Source organism: Myotis brandtii, unplaced genomic scaffold, assembly GCF_000412655.1.
Source record: "Myotis brandtii unplaced genomic scaffold, ASM41265v1 scaffold422, whole genome shotgun sequence".
Lineage (NCBI taxonomy): Eukaryota > Metazoa > Chordata > Mammalia > Chiroptera > Vespertilionidae > Myotis > Myotis brandtii.
The window spans coordinates 79,413-95,883 of NW_005366171.1; the positions used below are offsets into that span (position 1 = coordinate 79,413).

General features: G+C 39.4%; 1 protein-coding gene and 1 pseudogene across 1 annotated transcript; both read right to left on the reverse strand.

Moving 5' to 3' along the window:
* Positions 1-6,940: 6,940 nt before the first annotated feature.
* LOC102258256 (olfactory receptor 2D3) lies at positions 6,941-7,864 on the reverse strand. The gene has a single exon (XM_005873924.1). The coding sequence runs from the start codon at positions 7,862-7,864 to the stop codon at positions 6,941-6,943; it is 924 nt and encodes a 307-aa protein (XP_005873986.1).
* Positions 7,865-15,678: 7,814 nt separating this feature from the next.
* LOC102251824 overlaps positions 15,679-16,471 on the reverse strand; it is a 5,153-nt pseudogene continuing 4,360 nt past the window's right edge.

The window sequence follows — 16,471 nt, forward strand, 5'->3', positions numbered from 1 at the left end:
ATATATTAGAGCAGCATTTGAAATTAGTGGAGAAAATGACTAGCCATGGTATTAGACAAATAGTTAAATGTTTAGGGGGAAATGTATTATACTAACTCACGTATATAAATTCTCCTAAAATAAATTCCCGATATTTTAACGATCTAATGGTTGATCTAATGGTTAAAAACAAAGTCCTAATGTCAGACTCCCCACTCCAGATTCATGTCCCTCTTGTTCCCCTGTATTTATGTGGGGCCATATGATTGAGTTTTAATAAATGGCATGTGAGCAGATGTGATGTTTGTCGATCCAACTAGAATTTATGTAAATGAAACAAACTTCTACCTGTTGAGCCACTAGATTTGAGAGTTATCTGTGAGAGCAGGGGTCAGCAAACATGTCCCTGGGGCTATGCTTTTTTTTTTTTTACAAATGAAGTTTTGTTGGAACACATTTATTTTTGTATTGTCTGACTATTTCCCCACTACAGTGATAGAGTTGAGTAGTTGTGATGGAGACAGTATGGGCACAAAGCCAAAAGTATTTATTATCTGGCCCTTTAAAGAAAAAGTTTGCTGATCCCTATATTATAGCAACTAGCATTACCTTATATAAAGGAAAACTAGAACTATAAATAGAAAACAACATAGGAGAATATATATTATGGTCGGGGTGAGGAAAGCCTCTCTTAGTAAAAAAAATCCAAAACACAAAAAACCCTTTAGGTCAGTGGTTCTCAACCTTGGCTGCACATTAGAATCACCTGGGAATCTTTTTAAAATCCTGATTTCTGGGCCTCATCCTCTGGAAATTGTTTCTTTGTTATAGGGTGCGGCCACAACATTAGTAACAAAGAAACAGAATTTCCGGAGAGTGAAGCCCAGAAATCAGGATTTTAAAAAGATTCCCAGGTGATTCTAATGTGCAGCCAAGGTTGAGAACCACTGACCTAAAGGGTTTTTTGTGTTTTGGATTTTTTTTACTAAGAGAGGCTTTCCTCACCCCGACCATAATATATATTCTCCTATGTTGTTTTCTATTTATAGTTCTAGTTTTCCTTTATATAAGGTAATGCTAGTTGCTATAATATAGGGATCAGCAAACTTTTTCTTTAAAGGGCCAGATAATAAATACTTTTGGCTTTGTGCCCATACTGTATTTCCAGAGGATGAGGCCCAGAAATCAGGATTTTAAAAAGATTCCCAGGTGATTCTAATGTGCAGCCAAGGTTGAGAACCACTGCTTTAGGTAGTCCTCCCTGCTTAGTCTCTGCCTTGCTGCCTCTTAACCCCAGCACACCTTTACCTGGTTAGCTCTATCACCTTTTGGTTTTCAACTTAGAAGTCACTTCCTTAGGAATGAATTCTGTATGCTTTCTAAAAGTCTCTGTCATTCCGTTATTCTGCTGTAATAATCTTTGCAAAGGTAAAAAAAAGACACAAAAAAAGAGACTGAATTGACAAGTTCTATAGTCCTTTATCAATACGTAAAACGCAGAGACATTTGAGAAATCTTTCCTGGAAGGCTTCTCCTTTCACCACTCTGACACATCTTTATTCAATTCTCCTCTGCTTCTCTGATTCTTAGGGCTCCAACCTTGATTGGCTACACTTCATCCACCTCGAAATACTTGTAACTCCAAGGTCCTGGCATAGATTCTTTCCCACTATCTTTCTCCAACATCACATCTCATCCAGATTGCACTTCAGAATTACACTAGAATATTTTTACAAAACATATGTATTGCCTCCATCTTTGCCACCCTTATGCTTGGCAACAGGACCAGGCACTTGCATTTTAGTAGAATTCTTTCAAGATTGCAATGCATGCACTTAGTTTCCTGGATGAAAATTTTGGCACACTGCTGCACCGGCACGGCCAAGGGTGAACCCGAGTGGGTGTGATGAAAGGCTTAGAAAAGACAGACAAGAGAATGAAAAGCCGGGTCTTAATTGCAATGCATGCACTTAGTTTCCTGAATAAAAATTTTGGCACACTGTGCTGCGCCGGCTCGGCCAAGGGTGAACCCTAGTGAGGATGATGAAAGGCTTAGAAAAGACAGACAAGAGAATGAAAAGCTGGGTCTCAGTGGGACCCTGCTTCTGAGAGACAGCAACCAGGCCCACAAGCCCTGTCTTTACTTTATAGCAGATTCCACTAGGCAAAGTAAGGGCGTGATCAAGTTGTTTACAACATTCTCGTGGGTATCAGTCCCACTCCACTACATGCACCTGAACTCTATCACTCAGGCACGTGGGGCCACATGTTCGGATCACAGGCTCAAGCTTATAACTATAGCTGTTGGCTCTAATTGTGCTGGGAGGGCTCTGCCCTTCAAGCTGGGACTTGCACGTGGCAATGAGAGGACTGTGCCCTCTCAGTAGTCCAAGGCTTGAACCTATCCAAAACACCGTGGCCGCGCCCCACAGCACACATTCTTAGGTTTGTCAAACTCCACTTGCAGTAAATTTCTAAAAAATTTCTCCAGTCAATATCTCTCTTCTAAACTCTAGGTTTTTTCATTTATTCAAAATGATATTTCTTGAGCTATAACAGTGGATGGCACTATCCTACAAGTGGTAATACAGAAGTCAACAAAGGAGTCGGTCTTTATTGCCATGGAATTATAGTCTAGTGGAGGAGTCAGACATTAAGCAAGTAATTACATAATTACTTTACATAAAAGCCATTCCATTGCCTAAAAAGCAGTATAACACTTTTAATGTGCTTAAGAATTATCTGGGTCTTGTTACAAATTTAGGTTCCTGAGATCAACTCCCCTACCCCATCTTATCTTGAGAAATACTTTCAACAAAGCCATCCAAGAATCATTTCGAGTCATGATGTGCAAAACTATGGTCTACATCATAAATTCTTTACTACAGCACAAAACATTGTCCCATCCCTCCTTTTCTGAAAATTTTCTATCACTGTCATATAAATTCATCAATCTTCAGCATTTTCAGGATTATATGCTGGCCAATTTGTTAGAATTCAATTCAAAGCATTTCTCAATTTAGACTCTGACTGACTTTTCAGCTTTATTTTTTAAATTTTTAATAATTTTTTATTTTTCAATTACAGTTAACATACATTATGTTACAGTTACTATACATTATATTAGTTTCAGGTGTACAACCCATTGATTAGACATTTATATGCCTTATGAAATGATCACCCCAATAAGCCTAGTGCCTACCTGACACCATACATGGTAATTACAATATTATTGACTATATTCCCTATGCTGTACTTTACATCCCCATAACTATTCTGTAACTACCAAATTGAACTTCTTAATCCCTTCAACTTTTTCACCCATCCTCCTAATTCCCCTCCTCTCTGGCAAGTACCAAAATGTCTCTGTATCTATGAGTCTGTTTCTGTTCTGCTTGTTTGTTTATTCTGTTTTTTAGATTCCACATATGGCATTTGTCTTTCCCTGCCTGACATTTCACTCAGCATAAAACCTTCTAAGTTTATCCATGTTGTTGCAGATAGCAAGATTTCATTCTTTTTTATGGCTAAGTCATATTCCATTGTATATATGTGCCACTTCTTCTTTATCCATTCACCTATTGACACTTAGGTTGCTTCCATATCCTGGCTTTTGTAAATAATATTGCAATGAACATATGGATGCATATGTGCTTTCATTTTAGTGTTTTGGCTTTCTTTGGATAAATACTCAGAGGTGAAATTGCTGAGTCCTTTTTTGTGTCTTGTTATAACCTTTTGTTTTAAAGTCTATTTTGTCTGGTATAAGTATTGCTACCCCAGTGTTTTTTGCTTGTTTCCATTTTTCATGAAATGTTTTATTTCCATTCCTTTACTTTCAGTCTGTGTCTCTTTCAATCTGAAGAGAGTCTCTTGGAGACAGCATATGTAAAGGTCTTGTTTTGTTATCCATTCAGCCACTGTATGTCTTTTGATCAGAAAATTTAATCCATTTGCATTTAAAGCAATTGTTAATAGATGTGTATTTATTGCCATTTTGTTTTATCATTTTTCTTGTAATTAAAGAAGACCATTTAATATTTTTTGTAATACTAGTTTGATGATGATAAACCCCTTTAGCTTTTTCTTGTCTGAGAAGCTCTTTATATGACCTTCTATTCTAAATGATAACTTTGCTGGCTAGAGTAATCTTGGTTATAGGTCATTGTTTTCATCATTTATTTTTTGCCAGTCCTTCTGGCCTGCAAAGTTTCTGTTGAGAAATTAGCTGACAGTCTTATGGGAGCTCTCTTGTAGGTAACTAACTGCATTTCTCTTGCTGCTTGTAAAATTCTCTCTTTGTCTTTAACCTTTGGCATTATAATTATGATGTGTCTGGTGTAGGCTTCTTTGGGTTCATCTTGTTTGTGTCTCTGAACTTCCTGGACTTGTATATCTATCTCCTTGACCAGGTTAGGGAAATTTTTGTCATTATTTTTTCAAATAGGTTTTCAATTCCTTGTTCTCTCTCTTCTCCTTCTGCTATCCCCATGATATGAATGTTGGTACATTTCATGCTGTAATAGAGGCTCCTTACATATCCTCATTTTTTTTAAATTCTTTTTTTTTTTTTTTTGGTGTTCTAATTGAGTGTTTTCTGCTACCTTATTTTCCAAATTGCTGATCTGATCCTCTGTTAATCTACTCTATTGTTGATTCCCTGTAATGTATTCTTCATTTCATTTATTTATTTCTTACTGTTTTTTTTTCTTGTTTTCTAGTTCTGTTTCTATGTTTTCTAGCCCTTTGTTGAAGTATGTACTAAGTTCATCTACTCTTCCCCTAAGTTCTTTGAGCATCCTTATAACCAGTGTTTTGAACTCTGCATCTGGTGATTATTTGTCTCCATTTTATTTATTTTTTTCTAGAGTTTTGATCTGTTCTTTCATTTGGGACATGTTTTCTTTTTTGGCTCCTCAGTTTGGTAGCCTCCTTGTATTTGTTTCTATATATTAGGTAGAGCTGCTATGTCTCCCAGTCTTGGTAGAGTGGCCTTATGTAGTAGGTGTCCTGTAGGGCCCAGTCACTTGAGCTGGGTGCTCCAGGTGCACCCCCACCCCCCACCAGTATGGGCTGCGTGTATTCTCCTATAGTATTTGAGCCCTAATTGTTGTTGGTACATCAATGGGATGGATTTTATCCCCAGGTCAATCAGCTGAGAGACAACTGTGAAGGATTTGCTGTACAGGGGCCAACCCCACAGAACAGGACTTACTTTAGCAGGGCTTTGGTGCCCACCATGTCTATCCCTTGAGTGTGTTGCTTGTGGAGGTGCTTCAGCAATAGGGGCACTGGCTTTGATCATCCCAGGAGGTGCAGGCCAAGGTCAGCCACCACTTGTGCCCTGCTTGGGGACACCCAGCATGAGCTACAGAGCAACTTCTACTTATGCTGGGCTTAGAGGTGCCCAGGAGAGGCCAAACTGTGAACCAAGGCCAGCTGCTACTAGTGCTGAGCCTGGAGCCACTTAGCAACAAGTATGGGGTACATGAAGGCCTGATGCTGCTTGTTTGAGAGATTTTAGGAAAGTCCAAAGAATGACTTTGGACTAAGACAGGCTGTTTGTATGGAAAAGCCACCGGAAACAGCTTGGGTGGGCCTGCAAGTTAAGTGGGGTGGGGTCTCAGTCCAAGGGCGGGGCAAACAGTTTTAGCCAGGTTGATGGAGACTCAGATATGGCACCCAACTGTACCTTCAGGGTTGGTCTCAGCAAATGAACAATGGCTTCTACCAGCACTTCTCTCTGGGAGAAAGCTGCTCCCTCCAGCCCTTTCTCTCTGATGCCACACAATTCAGTTCCTTTCTGTATGACCTTGGCATCTTTTGAGCTGCTGTCCCAGTGCTGGAGCTCAGAGAGCATGAGTCTGTGAGGGCTTTTAAGTGGAACACCTGGGACTCTGGCAGCATTTTGTCTCACCAGCCAAAATCTCTGCTGGTATTTGCAGCCGGAAGTTATGAAGACTTCTCGTGCAGGGGCTGGAAGCCTGGGACGGAGGCCTGGTGTGGGGGACCATTTGCTTATCAGGGCGCATCTAGACCACTGATATAACCCTCCCAGTTTTTAGCTACTACACATGGATATTTGACCAGCCCAGTCTGCAACTCTGCCCTTCCTACTAATCTCCATGTGGCTGCTTCTTTATTTTTTAGTTATAAGACTTCATGCAGTTCTCAATGATGATTGTTTTGTACTTTAGTTGTAATTTAATTTTTATGTGGTTGTGGGAGGATGTGAGCACCACATTTACTTATGCTGCCATCTTGACTGGACCCTTTTCAGCTTGTATTTCACAATTTTCCTAATGTTATGCATACCCTTAAAACAATTATACCATTTGTTATTTCTTAAATGTGTTCTCTTTTAAATTTCATAAATTATTAAATTTCTGAAATATAATACCATGTTAGAAATATAATACCATGAAGACTTTTTAATTCATGTTTCCAGTTTCTAGAAATATACCTGGGATATATAATAAGCATTCAAAATATGTTTAATGAGTTCATGCAAGAATGAAGGAAATGACTCCATTTGCCAGAAATGCATTATTGTATTTGTGATAGTTTTATTTATTTATTTGGTTCTTTGTTGTTGTTTTTATATATAGTTGTATGTCTACTTGTTTTAATTTGCTTATTAGCTTAGATGGGCTTGGAGAGTAGTGACTGTTTGTTTATCTGCATTTTATTTCCTTCCTCCCATCCTTCCTTCTTTCCTTTCTTTTTACTTCCTTTCCTTCCTTCCTTTTCCTCCTTTTTTTTCCTTTTTATATTTCTTTACTATGTCTATCAAGACACCTTGTTTTGAATAGGTAATTTGTTGAATTTATCTGAGAAGAGATAGGAGAAGAAAGAAAAAAGGGGAGGGATGGAATGAAATGGGACAAGTTCACCACAAAATCACTTTTCTCTATATTTCTAAAATTGTTAGCAGAACCAGAGATCCCCACCTTCAAAAAGACTATTTTGCAGTCACTCTCCTGAGAGCCCCTTTGACATCCTTGTTCCTTAGACTGTAAATGATGGGGTTCAGCATGGGTGTCACTGCAGAATAGAAGACAGAGATCATTTTATCCCTTTCATTCATTATCTTGGAGTTTGGCCTCATGTAGGCAAATATTGCTGAGCCATAGAAGAGGACAACAACAATGAGATGGGAGCCACAGGTAGAGAAAGCCTTGAGCCTCCCCTCCCCAGACTGCATCTGGATCACAGTGGAGATAATATTCCAGTAGGAGACAAGGATCAGGGAGACAGGAGCTAAGAGGATGACCACACCCATTGCAAAGATGGCCATTTCTGTGCTGTAGGTATCTGCTGAAGCCAGCTTCAGGAGTGCAGGAGGTTCACAAAAAAAATGGTTAATGATATTGTTCCCTCGGTAGGGCAGACGCAATGTGAATGTGGTGTCCACCACAGACACAAATGCTCCACTGGCCCAGGACCCTGTAGCCAGCTGGACACATACCCAATGTGTCATGATGGTGGAGTAGTGCAGGGGCTTGCAGACAGCCACATACCGGTCATAGGACATCACTGCCAGCAGAGCACACTCTGTACACCCAACCAGAAGTAAAACAACTATTTGTGTTGAGCACCCAACAAAGGAAATGGTTTTCCTCTTTACCAGGAAGTGGACTAGCACCTGCGGGACTGTAGTAGTGGAAAAACAGAGATCAGCAAAAGACAGGTTTCTAAGGAAAAAATACATGGGCGTGTGGAGTCTGGAGTCCATGTGAGTGAGCACAATGATGAGCAGGTTTCCCAGCACAGTCAGCAGGTAGATGATCAGAAAAAGGAAGAAGAGCAGGACTTGTGTCTGTGGATCCTGTGAAAGGCCCAGGAAGATAAATTCAGTCACATAGGTTTGGTTTTCTTCTCCCATGAATATTTATATTACTGTTTATAGGAAGCACCAAGAAAAGAAACATATCAGTTATTTTTTTTAAATCTGAGTAACTTAGATGTTTTATAAACAGTATGTAAAACTAGGCTATTGATCTTCATTCTTAACAGCTTCCATATGTCAGAAGACAGAGTTCTCTTTTTGCTCAGTAGTTCTGACAGTTGAAAGATATTTTTGATTTTCTCTCTTCCTGAATTTTTTATTAGCACCAGAGAGGCATAAATGAGCCTGCATATGCTATAGGACCAAACCTTGGCTGGGCTACACATAGTCCTGAGAAGACTATATCGTGTTCACAGTGCATCCTTCCTTTAATGTAGATTTGAGAATCAAACAAATTGATATTGCTTTAAGCCAGTTAGATTTTTATGCAGTAAACTGTCTGATAGCACTTATGAAGGCTGATTTTTTTTCATCATATTTACAAAATAATCCCAAGGAAACACTCTGAGCAAGGAATGAGAATTTAAAGGAAAATATAGTAGTCTGTACTCTCAGTCCTTAACCAAATTCTTCTGTTGTTTGTTTTCAATGTGAAGAGGGTGCTGAGGAACATCAATAAAAACAGCCACTTCATTGGTCATTGCATTTAGTAGCATCTTTTAAATATGCCCTCATCTGTCCTTCACACTTGTATAAGGCCCTTGGCAATAATAGTACTAAATATCATGTATTGGGCACTTTTCTGGTGCCAATAATTATTAATATTTATTTTACATTCTTTACTTTTTATTTGACATCCTCTTTAAGTTCATATGAGGTAGTTATTATTATTCACAGTATACAGATGATGAAACAAAGACTCGGAGAAATTTTCAAACTGGTTCCTCTAAGCCAGCGGTTCTCAACCTGTGGGTCGCGACCCCTTTGGTGGTCGAACGACCCTTTCACAGGGGTCGCCTAAGACCATCCTGCATATCAGATATTTACATTACAATTCATAACAGTAGCAACATTACAGTTATGAAGTAGCAACAAAAATAATTTTATGGTTGGGTCACAACATGAGGAACTGTATTTAAAGGGCCAGAAGGTTGAGAACCACTGCTCTAAGCCTTCCTCACTTGTTCTGCATCCTGCAATTCTTTTTCTTCCTTATTCAGAAACTGGTTGTAGAGGAGGTTAAACTTTCACCTAATTCTCTTTGCTTATTCCCACACTCACTCCTTGAAGACAAACCCACAGCTGTTCTCAATTTTAATGGTTTTCGAGCTAATCTGCTATGACACAGCTCTCTGTAGGCACAAAAATAACAGTCAGGCATGTTTTAACGGATATTTTAAAACTTTTTTGAGGGGTCTTGCCCCATAACAATAGAAAAAAAACAAATATTAAGAAAAGTGATATAGATTATTTGAAGACAATCTGATTGTATATCTCTTTAAAAATTAAAAAGAGCCAATTTCAAGCCTATGGCAACTGGTAAGCAATATGATCTGGTGCAAGATGAAGTAATTGACAAATAAAAAATAAGACTTCTATTCAGTGGATACCACTGTAAACACAATTAAAAAATAAAATAAATCTGAGAAAATATTTAACAGAAAAAAATTTTATTCCTAACATATAAAGACCTCTTAAAATCAATAATGAAAGACATAGAACACATTCCAAAAAGTGGGCAAAGGATTTAAGTGTCCAATTCACAAAAAGTAAGTAAAACTGAATAATAAACATGAAACAAAAACATGCATATTAAAACAACAAATGAGATTTATTTGCCTTTTAGGTAAAACTTAAAATGCTGTTCCACCCCAGTTTGATGACTTAGCAAGTTTGGTGACAGGTTAGTAAGTGAAAAGCTAACCATCAGACTCTATGTGTGATTTGTTACTTTAATCTTTTACATGGAGTGTGAATGGGTGTGTATTTATGTGTACCTGTGTATTTGGAGTGTGTGTGTATTTCCAGAGACATTTCTCCTGCAGTGAGAGTCCCCTGAGCATGGACTGCCTCATTTGTAAGGAGAGAGCATACATAGCTCACTGATTGGAACTCTGCAGCTAAACTGAAGGGCTTGGAGCCTGGTTTCTAATTAATGGGTTACCAACAGCAAATTACTTAGCTTTTCTGTGGCTAGCTTTCCTCATCTGTAAAATGGTGACATAAGTAATACATATCCTGTAGTGTTTATCTAGAGATTAAATAAAATGTAAACCACTTAAAGAATTTAGGACAGTAAAGGCTAGCTCATAATATTGTATAATATTTCATATAATAATGAGATCATGATCTAGAAGTAACTGCAAGATTGGGAAAATAGTTGTTACAGACAAAGCATGGTAACACATGGCTGCTGTGTTTGACTGAGGAAAATGCTTATTCTCACTATTTTTAACCTTTGAATTCTTTTGCTCTTTGTTCATTCTTGGGTACTAGCACTGTGTTGCTAGCAAAATTCAATGCAAAGACCAAATATCATAGGGAATACAGTGTCTTTTAAATATGGGATTAAATATTTGTCTCCCTGGACTGAATTGCTTCTTCAGGTAGTAAATCGTATATCACTTATCTCTATTATCTGTATAGCAATATACATAGAAGGGGTTTCAGAGTGAGTTGAATAAATAGACTCATGCCAACACTTCACACCAACACATTCACTCTCTCAAGAGAAATGTAAGTGAGAAAAGGGTACTATGTTGGCTAGTGAGATATGAATTCTGATCTGAGGTTGGAAGGATCTTGGTTTAGAAAATCCCAGGATTGAGACTTTGTTTGTAGGTGCTCTCACTTCTGGGAGCATGCTCATACCTTTCCCCTCCCTTCACCTTCCCCTTCCACCTCCCTGCCCCAGACACCTTACCATTAGCTTCCTCATTCCCAAGCTCCAAGGGCCCTTCCTTTACTTCTATAGCTTGTTTCCTAAGCCCATTTCTTCTGGGAATTACTTTTTCTACCTCTATGATTTACCAAATAAGTGATCTCTTACAAACAAACAAACAAACAAAAAATCCCAGGATTGATCACCAGGTTAAAGAGAGTGAATGGACTATCAGTGGCATCCAAATGAAGAAGGGTGAGTTCAGTGTGACGGGGGACAGACACCAGGATCTGGGTATGCCTGCACACACAGGTTAGCATGCTCACATGGCCTTCTGTGGCCATCCAGGGATGTCTGACCACAAGAAGATCCTGTCTGTGAACCCTGGGGTAGAAAGTTCAGGTTTTATCCATCCTGCCTATTCTCCCTGTCCAAACCCAAGTGACTAAAAGGACTGAGGAAGAAATCCCTGGATGGAGAGCATTGAGACAGCAAGAGGCAGAAGAGAATCTGGCAGGTTAGTTTTTAGTGCAAAAGAAGAGGCAGTAAGTGTCCACAGTCCTTGCAGGCACTCTCCTATCCCTGATCAATAGCTCAATCCTCCCCAGAGGAGCTGTGAACAGGATTCATGAGGCTGTTACTCAGAAGCAGCAAAAAAGAACACATATTCTCTGCAGAAAACAAATGGAAAAGAGAGGGGCAGGAAAATGTAAGACAGAGCCTACTCCAAATGAACAGAATCAAGATTTCAGACTCTCTCAAAAGATTAATTCCCCCTAATCATCCTACCCACTCACCTGGCAGACTGGCAGGAGACAAACAGGACAATGGGGTCAGTGATGAAGAGGAAAGTTAATGGATGAAGGAAGGTGTGGTTTCTGCAGTTTGCTTATTCATATCCTAATAGGCAAACTCTACTGTTGTTTACCAAATATACTGACATCATCTGGGCTGAGTCTTATTCTATCCCAAGCCAAGGAGCACCATTTTATTAAAATCCCCAAGGAACCAGGCTGGAGGATTTTCCTAGAAAGAAGTCTTTAAACCTGAGGTCCTAAGAGCCATTGTTAACAGGGCATCCCCTGGAGCAATCAGCGCTATTAACTTTTTCTAAACCTTTCTACAATGAGAGATACCCTGGGGCCTTTTTTTATTTCTATCACAAACTAAAATACCTGAATGTTACCTGATGCTACTATTTCTCAAATCATTCTAAGGACTTCTGGAGTCTCTAAGTACTTTGTCAGAATTTTTTAAAATAATGTTTCAATAATGATGCTAACACAAAAAGCAGCTGACATCAGTATATTCTGCATTGTCTGGATGAAGCCAGGGGATTTCAAAACTCTTGTCTGCAATTGTACTCAAAATGCTTTAATTACTAATGGGGAAAATTCTTGATTTTCCCACCAAACTCCCCCCTTTTTGAGTCTTTCCCATTATCCACAGAATTGCTCAGGTCAAAGACATAGCAGGAATATTTCATTTCTCTCTTTTTTCATCTTGTACATGCTATCTACCCACATGTCTTACCATCTTCTCTGCTTCCCACTTCTATACCCAGTTAAGATGGTCATCTCTCCCCTGGGCTACTGCCCAGTCCTTCTGATTGCTTTTCTTGCTTCCATGCTTTGTTACCTACTATCCATTCTCCACACAATGACTCAAAGTGACTTTTTAAAAGTATAATATCCAGATGGCTTTCTATTGAACATAAAATAGAACCAATCACCTCTTTAGGATTTCCAAGGCTACGGCCTTAGGTTGAATTGTATCATCCAAAAATATATGTCCACTTGGAACCTCAGAATGTGACCTTATTTGGAATAAAGGTCTGTGAAGATGTAATTAAGGGAAATCTCAAGACAAGATCATCCTGGAAGAGGCTGGACCCTAAACCCAGTGACAGATGTCCTTTTAAGATGAGGGGAAGACACAGGAACAGAGGAAAGAGGGCACTGTGAAGAAAGAGGTGGAGATTGGACTTGTGCTGCCATAAGCCAAGGAATACAAGAACTGGAAGGTGCAAGGAAGGCTGAGAGCACAGTGTACAGACACCTTGATGTTAGACTTCTGGCCTCTGGAACTATGAATTTCTGTTGTTTTGAGCCACAGAGTTTGTGATAATTTATTATGGCAGCCCTAGGAAATGGATGCAAAGATCCCACTTTGGCCTTTGGCTGTTTCTGTAATCTCATTCATTGCCACTCTCCCAATCACTCATCAGCTTCCAATCACTCTGACCTTTCTCTGTCCTGATCTCAAAAAGCTCATTCTGATCCAAGCCATTTAGACTCTGTTCTCTCTGCCTGGACCCTCTTCCCCCAAATCTCTCCTTGGTTGGTTCTTTCTTTTCAACTTTCTTGTCACAGCACAAACATTAATTTCTCCTTTAATTGAAATGTCAACTTCTCAGAAAGGCCTTTCCTGACCACCTGCTTAAAATGGCAATCCACCCTTCCTTGCTTTTATTTTTCTCATAGCACTTATTACTATCAGATATATTATGTGATTTATTATCACCTTCTTCTAAAATGTAAGTCTATGGGGATAGGAATTTTGAACTTCTTTCATTGCAATATATATTCAGCATCTAGAAGAGTTCTCAGTAAATATTTAGTTAATAAATGAACTCAAATTGTGCTATTGAAATCAATGTCCTATGAGTAGATCTAATACAAAGTAGGAGTATTAAAACCTGTGGCATAAAAAAAGAAAACTTATTTCCTTTGAAAACTGAAAACTATTTGCTTTAGAAAACAAGGTAGTTCCCAGAATGTGGTGACTTTAGTAGCTTGTTAGTTTCTCTATTGATGTAATTCATCTAGCCTCTGCTGCATAGTCATTAATATAGTGTGGCATCCAGTCAGAGACTGGTGTTTTCATTTACAAATATCTGTCAGTATCTGTGTTTTCTTACTCTGTTGACTCCACCATTTTCCTGTTGAGGTCAGTTATATTGTTTTTATATAAATCAAAGGTCATTTCCAGTTATGTGATATGACTTCCCTGTTACTTAATGGCAAGCAAAGAGGAAGTAGAAAGGTGAGCTTCTGTTTGAATGGTCATGATGAGACAGGATAGTTAAATGTTAGGAAATTTTTTGACTAGTGGGAAAGGGGAAAACAGATGGTTAGACAAATAGGGCCAAACAATTCAAGCAATTTACAGCCAGCTAGTGAATCACAAGACCTTATCTTCCCTAACCAAGGATACCAGAGAGCAAATGGTTTACACCTCTCCTCCTTAAATCACCCTAGTCGGGGAGATAGATAACAGAGACCCAATTAGTGTCATTAGTGCCAGTCAAACTGAAGGATGGATGAAGTCAGAGAGAAAAGTAACAACAACAAAACAATTGGAACAAAACAAATCCAAGGTAGAGGCAAAGCTTTCCAGAAAATGACCTTTGTTCCTTTATGTGCTAATTTTGGTACATATACATACTAAAAAACACACCTGGAAAGCTGATGGATATTCTGCTGAAACCCCTGAGATCTCCTCTAAGATTTCCACCTGCAAAGGAAATTAAAAAAAAAAAAGCTTCAAGACAAAAACAAAACAAACAAAAAATAAACAGCACAGCCACCTCAGCAGAAAGCTCACCTGTGAACTTTCTCCTACACTCTAAGTGTCCCCAAGAGACTTGCAACTAGGGGAGCCATAGGCCTCAGCAGCTTGTTCCTGGCTAACCTCCTGAACCTGTATCCAAGGCCCCTTTTCTCTGACTTTTCAATGAGTTAACCACAGCCCCACCCTGGCTCACTCCTGTCACTCTGACTTTTACTTCTCAGTGAGCTAACCACAGCCCTGCCTTAGCTCACTTAATATAGGGTGTCCCAAAATTCACGCAAGATTTGAAATTGAATTGAATTGCAAATCTTGCATGAATTTTGGGACACCCTATATTTGTAGAAAGCCAAAGCAGCCCTGCCTAGGTTCTCTCCTGTTGCTTTTTCCATCCTTAGCCCTTCCTTGTTTCACTGTCCCCAGCTTTAATAAACGTATATTCAAAATCACTTGGACGGCTGTTGTGAAATCTTTCCTGCACGAAGAACCCACACACTGCAGGCCAGCCCCTTTCTGGTGACAATGAGGCAGCAGCATGTCTAAAAGAAGTTGCTGTTATTTATAATATGGCTTCTCAAAGAAGCTTTAGTGCATGACCAGTTGTTTTTTTTCTTGTATAGATGCGTGCTAGTCCACATGATCTGAAAACAATACACATCACATGTACATAGTGAATCTAGTTTTGCCCACAGTTATTCTCCCATGCAGAATCATTCTATACATGATGCATGCAATTCGGCAAGGATATCATCATAGAATTAATAGCATTAGCTCCTCAGAACAGGCCATAGACTTTGAAGCTGCAGCAGCCAGAAGTCAACATGGCAATCCTGACTTTCCTCGGGGCCTTCTCATTTTCTCTGACTCATGCCTTCACCCACAATCTGTTTGCAGAAGCCTTAAGAGAAGGTCATGAAGTAAGAGTAGAATTTCAAGTTGAGATGGTTCCCAGGAAAAAATAAATTGCTCCCATACTCTTTTCACTTTGGGGAAGGAGGGTTTGGCTATGGTAAACATCACTATCTTTATATGACAGAATCCCTACAAAAACCTCCATGGCAGATGAGGTGAGACAAGTCAGGGGATATATGTAATGAAGCAAAAAATAATGGAATATGTTTGTGTCATTGGACTTCTGCTAGGAAAAATGAAGAATGGGCAGAAATGGGCAAGATAATGATGGTACCACTTATGCTTTTCATGCTTACAGGCCCTGCAACCAGGAATTGGAATTGGTAGTATTTCTAAACACCAATAAAATATTGGGTTAGTTTCACTTAATACCTGGAGTTCAACTTTTAGTTGAGGGTTGGGGAGGGGCAGTATATATGCTGAATGTTGGTGAAAAGCTACAGGTAGGTCACTGGTGGTGCTTCTAGTGTAACAAAGGGTTATATCGGTAATTAGAAAAGAACAAAGGGGCCATTTCACCCCACAAAACAATACCCAACTTCTGGGGTTACTTCTCATATGTCAGCCATTCTCTTTCACTTCCGGCAAAAGAGAACTTAATGGGTACTGGCAAAAGCAAGCCTGCAGAAGAGGGGAGAACATGTCTGAGGGGAAACAGCTGTGTCACAGGAGTTTCTGACCTGAAAGTTCTGATGTAGGCAGGTTGTTTCTCAATTCTAGTTTCCTCAAACCTGCAATTGTCCTTGGAGGGAAGCAGTGTGTGATATATGAAAGATGTTTGCTGGAATCCCACACATTATTGTCTATGCCAACAGCTCCCCCATGTGTGCCTGAATTGGCAACAGCGGTATTTTGTGACTCTACAGAATAAAAAATAAGATTCCATATCAGAGCTTCAAGGTATCATTGATATTTTCTCACAGGAAATGAAGCATCTAGCATATTGACATCAGTTAGAATTCCAAGATCTGTGGATGGCTAGAGATGATATTGACATAGGATGAGTTTGATAAGCAGATGTGGAGTTTAGAACTCAAAGGTAATGTCTCTGGGTGAAAATTGATTAGTGAATATATAACATAATATAAATGAAGACTGTTAAATATTTTAAAATATTTATATATTATTCAAATATAAATTACTAGAGGCCCGGTGCACAAAAATTTGTGTACTCGGGGCGAGGGGTCCCTCAGTCCGGCCTGTGCCCTCCCGCAGTCTGGGACCCCTCGGGGGATGACCACTTGCTGGCTTAGGCCTGATCCCTGGGGGATCGGGCCTAAGATGGCAATCAGACATCCCTCTGGCAGCCCGGCAGCCCTTGGGGGATGTCCACTTGCCAG